The following is a 5530-nucleotide window of genomic DNA, read 5'->3' on the forward strand; positions in this document are numbered from 1 at the left end:
ATACAAGCTAGTCTGGAGGTGGTGAAGAACAGGATGATTGGGCGGTTCTAGAGGTGGTAAACATGTCCTTACATGAGAGGTTGGAAGCAATAAAATGCCAACTCCTTAATAAACCCACTCCAGTTTACTTAGACTTCCAAAAGGATCTTGATAAAGTCCCTCACCAAAGACCCCTGGACAAACATAGCAGATATGGAATAAGAGGAGAGGTCTTCTCATGGATCAGTAACTCGTTAAAGGAAAGTAAGCAGAGAGTAGAAATCAATGGTAAATTCTCCAGATGAAAGGAAGGAAATAGTGGGGTTCCACAGGGATGTGTATTGGGGTTGTGCCTCCAATAATTAAGATTAATAAACAGAAATAGCAGAACCAACGAAGAGTAGCACTGGGTTCCCCCAAGGTCTAGATGTGCTTAGGAGAGATCTTGTTGTTTTGCTTTACTCAGTTATTCCAGCATGCAAATTGTTATTGGGTTGATTTCTAAATTCCATTAATGTCAAGAGGCAAATAATTGAGCATGTTGCAAAGATATTGAGTCAGTAGATGGTAGTAGCATTCTCCACTAGGTAGTAGTCTCCACTAGCAGTCTCCTCCAAAATACCAACAACAACAACCCTGTGTGCATTGCAACTGCAACATATACACAAAATATCTAAAGGACAACAGGAGGCTGTCTATACATGGAGAACATAAGAAGTGCCCTGATGCTGGATCAGACCAAGGGTCCATCTAGTCCAGCACTCTGTTCACACAGTGGCCAACAAGCCATCAGCCAGGGATGAACAAGCAGGACATGGTGCAACAGCACCCTCCTACACATGTTCCCCAGCAACTGGTGCGCACAGGCTTATTGCCTCGAATACTGGTGATAGCACACAACCATCAAGGCTAGTAGCCATGGATAGCCTTTGCCTCCACGAATTTATCCAACCCCCTTTTGAAGCCATCCAGATTGGTGGCCATCACTTCTACAGTGACCATATGAAAAGGAGGACAGGGCTCCTGTATCTTTAACAGTTGTATAGAAAAGGGAATTTCTGCTAGTGTCATTTGTATATATGGGGAACCTGGTGAAAATTCCTCTTCATCACCACAGTTAAAGCATGCTGGTGCCCTGCCCTCTTTTACATCTGGTCCCTCTAGTATAGCTCCTGCACCTTTAACTGTTGTGATGAAGAGGGAATTTCACCAGGTTCTCCGTATATACAAATGACACCTGCTGAAATTCCCTTTTCTATGCAACTGTTAAAGATACAGGAGCCCTGTCCTCCTTTTCATAGGGTCACCCTAATCACTACATAGAATCATAGAATCATAGAATAGCAGAGTTGGAAGGGGCCTACAAGGCCATCGAGTCCAACCCCCATCTTGTGGTAGTGAGTTCCATAATTTAACTATGTGCTGTGTGAAGAAGTCCTTCCTTTTATTTGTCCTGGATCTCTCGCCAATCAGCTTCATGGATGACCCCTTTGGGTTCTAGTATTTTGAGAGAGGGAGAAAAATGTCTCCCTGGGAAATCCTTGTGGTGGCTGTGGATCTGCGCTGCGTTGGTTCCACGATGCAAGTGGAACTGCGGGGCTTCCTCGTGATGCTCTGATTTGAAAACGTTGGGGATTTACCCTGACTTTTCCAAATGGAGCAATGTCAACACAACACTTCCGCCATGTAATGTTGCTCCATGGCCCATCCGGGGTCAACCCGGGGGTGGAACCTGGTGGAAGGCACCCAGCAATTGGTCACCCTCCACCAGGAAGAGTGAGGGGGTGGCTCTGGGAGCCAGATGGCTGCCCAGAAACCCTGCACTCTTTCCTTGGTGTCGGGATTACCCAATGCCACTCCAGGAAAGCGCAAGATTGAAGAGGTAGGCAGCACCAACCGGGCACTGTGAAGACAGCTCCCAGGTTGGAGAAGATTGTTTCAGGGTGAAAATTCATATAATGAGGGAAGGAGAATGAGGAGGAACATTATGGTAACATGTCTAGATCAGGCCTATATTCTGGGATCATCCCAGGATCATTCCTGTGCATGCAGAGGACACAAGGGATCCCGGAAGCAGGCAGGGACAAGCCCTCCTTTTGCCTGGGATAATCCTTAGGTCTAGCTAAGGCCACAGTTGTTAATGCAAAAAACCAATGACTGTCAGCCACTTTGTGTCCAGTTCGGATGTGCTTTGGCCCCAGTTCAAGGAAAGTTAGAGCTCTAGATGAGAAGATACGGAATATGCTTTCATGTTTTCTAAATGCTGGTTGTTTTCTCCGTCACTCTAGTTTCATGCCTTCTTAAGAGAAGTCCATCTTTCTAATGTTTCCATGGATGGACTATATCTGAATGAGAAAGGGGAGCTGGAACCTGATTTTGATATTGTGAATTGGGTGCTGTTTCCCAACCTCTCTTGTGGTAGAGTCAATATTGGGAGCATGAAGAAACAGGCATCCTCAGACGTAAAGCTCATCATGGATCCAGAAACCATTGTGTGGCCCTGGCGTTCCCATGGGGTAGGGGAAATGATTTCATAGAATCATAGAATCATAGAATAGCAGAGTTGGAAGGGGCCTACAAGGCCATCGAGCCCAACACCCTGCTCAATGCAGGAATCCACCCTAAAGCATCCCTGACAGATGGTTGTCCAGCTGCCTCTTGAAGGCCTCTAGTGTGGGAGAGCCCACCACCTCCCTAGGTCACTGGTTCCATTGTCATACTGCTCTAACAGTCAGGAAGTTTTTCCTGATGTCTAGCTGGAATCTGGCTTCCTTTAACTTGAGCCCGTTATTCCGTGTCCTGCACTCTGGGAGGATCGAGAAGAGATCCTGGCCCTCCTCTGTGGGACAACCTTTCAAGTATTTGAAGAGTGCTCTCATGTCTCCCCTCAATCTTCTCTTCTCCAGGCTAAACATGCCTAGTTCTTTCAGTCTCTCTTCATAGGGCTTTGTTTCCAGACCCCCGATCATCCTGGTTGCCCTCCTCTGAACACGCTCCAGCTTGTCTGTGTCGTTCTTGAATTGTGGAGTGCAGAACTGGACGCAATACTCTAGATGAGGCCTAACCAGGGCCGAATAGAGAGGAACCAGGACCTCATGTGATTTGGAAGCTATACTTGTATTAATGCAGCCCAAAATAGCATTTGCCTTTCTTGCAGCCATATCACACTGTTGGCTGATATTCAGCTTGTGATCTACAACAATTCCAAGATCCTTCTCATTTGTAGTATTGTTGAGCCAAGTGTCCCCCATCTTGTAACTGTGCCTTTGGTTTCTATTTCCTAAATGTAGAACTTGGCATTTATCCCTATTAAATTTCATTCTGTTGTGTTCAGCCCAGCACTCCAGCCTATCAAGATCACTTTGAAGTTTGTTTCTGTCTTCCAGGGTGTTAGCTAACCCACCCAATTTGGTGTCTTCTGCAAATTTGATAAGCGTTCCCTGCACCTCATCATCCAAATCATTAATCAAAATGTTGAAGAGCACTGGGCCAAGGACTGAGCCCTGCGGTACCCCACTTGTTGCCTCTCCCCAGTTTGAGAAGGTTCCATTGATAAGTACTCTTTGAGTCCGATTCTGTAGATTCTTTTGTTGACTTGTGCCATCAAAGAAGCTGTAATATGTGGAATAATACATATGAGACTTCTAGTGCAATTCTAGGCACACTTACCAGCAAGTAAGTCCCATTGGACATAGCGTTATGTGTTCTTGAATGTAAAGTAGAACAGGTTTGCAAATCACAGCTGCTATTTGCACAAATTGCTTTTTACACAAAAAAATTACTTAACAGACTGGACATCCTTGTGCCTGACTCAATGTACATCGAGTTGGGCAAGCTCCCAGGAAAGAAAGCTGAAGTTCAGGGTTCAAATTGACTAAAAGTCAGGAAGCTTCACCTCCTGGATGTATTCCTCCTGATCCCTAGTCCTTTCTAAACTAGGGTGACCATATGAAAAGGAGGACAGGGCTCCTGTATCTTTAACAGTTGCATAGAAAAGGGGAGTTCAGTAGGTGTCATTTGTATATATGGAGAACCTGGTGAAAGTTCCTCTTCATCACAACAGTTAAAGCTGCAGGAGCTATACTAGAGTGACCAGATGTAAAAGAGGGCAAGGCACCTGCAGCTTTAACTGTTGTGATGAAGAGGGAGTTTCACCAGGTTCTCCATATATACAAATGACACCGGCAGAAATTCCCTTTTCAATACAACTGTTAAAGATACAGGAGCCCTGCCTTCTTTTTCATAGGGTCACCCTATTCTAAACTCTGTGATTCATTTCCATAAGCCCTTTCCTTGATGTTCCTTCTCATTATTGCTAGACAGTGCCTCGTTCCAGGTGTGTCGAGAGCTGTCGCCCAGGATATGCCAAGGAGATCCAGGAAGGAGAACCACCTTGCTGCTACACTTGTGTACCATGTCCAGAAGGGACAATCTCCACTCAGGAAGGTAGTTGACCTCAGAGGAAAGAGTGTTCCCATGAGAAATACAGCAAATATTTGAAACTATCCAAAGTCTATGTTTGTAATCAGAGGCTCTCTTCTGGGTCCACCCATATTTTGAAATTAGGCATGGGTGGTGACTGGAGAGAGGGCCTTTCTGGTTGTGGCACCCTGCAAATGAAACTCCTTCCCCAGAAAGGCCCACCCGCTGCTCACTCTGAGTTCATTCCTATGGTCATTAAGGAAAGGCTTTCTGCAATAATGAAGTTTTCAGGAGGCGCCAAAAGGAATACAAAGTTGGCACCTGCCTGACCTTCAGAGTCAGGGAATTCCATAGGAGGGGGGCACCATGCTGAAGGCTCTTCCCCTGTGGACTCCAATCAGAGGATGGGTCTATGCGGAATCACCGTGAGCATGTCCTTGGATGACCTAAGTGACCGAGCTGGTTGGTAAGGGAGAAGGCTCTCTCTCAGGTATCCTGGTCCCAAGTTGTCTCTTTCCATGTCCTACTAAACACTGTTGTCTTGTGACCTCTCCCCTATCCTATCCTTGTTCCATGTAACAGAACACAGAAAGTTCTGGATGTATGAGTGATGTTAGCGATGCTGAAGTCACTCTTCTTCTTTCCAGATGCAGACCACTGCCTCAAGTGTCCAGAAGATCAACATCCAAAGGAGGCCCGTGATCAATGTGTCCCCAAGGAAATAATCTTTCTGTCCTATGATGAACCTTTGGGGATCATCCTGGCTTCCTTTGCCCTCTTCTTGTCCTTAACCACTGGCTTTGTGTTAGGAATTTTCATTAAATACCTAGAAACACCGATCGTCAAGGCCAATAACCGGGACCTTTCCTACATTCTCCTCATCTCCCTGCTGCTTTCCTTTCTGACCTCTCTCCTGTTCATTGGGCAGCCAATCAAACCAACTTGTCTTCTCCGACAAACAGCCTTCAGCATCAACCTTTCAGTTGCCATCTCTTCTGTGTTGGCCAAAACAATCACTGTGGTGTTGGCCTTCTTGGCCACTAAACCAGGGAACAGGGTGAGGAAGTGGCTGGGGAAGAGTTTGGCCAACTCTGTGATCATTTCCTGTTCCAGTGTCCAAGTTATGATT

At 45.9% G+C, this 5530-nt stretch overlaps 1 protein-coding gene across 1 annotated transcript in view; it reads left to right on the forward strand.

Annotated features, from left to right (window-relative positions):
- The first annotated feature begins 5020 nt into the window (after positions 1-5020).
- LOC134395753 (vomeronasal type-2 receptor 26-like) overlaps positions 5021-5530 on the forward strand; it is a 981-nt gene continuing 471 nt past the window's right edge. Inside the window, exon 1 of the mRNA XM_063121916.1 lies at positions 5021-5530. This exon is cut by the window's right edge and continues 471 nt beyond it. Within this exon, the coding sequence (XP_062977986.1) occupies positions 5021-5530 (510 nt within the window).

The sequence above is a fragment of the Elgaria multicarinata genome, chromosome 3 (genome assembly GCF_023053635.1).
Source record: "Elgaria multicarinata webbii isolate HBS135686 ecotype San Diego chromosome 3, rElgMul1.1.pri, whole genome shotgun sequence".
NCBI classification, from domain to species: Eukaryota; Metazoa; Chordata; class Lepidosauria; order Squamata; family Anguidae; genus Elgaria; species Elgaria multicarinata.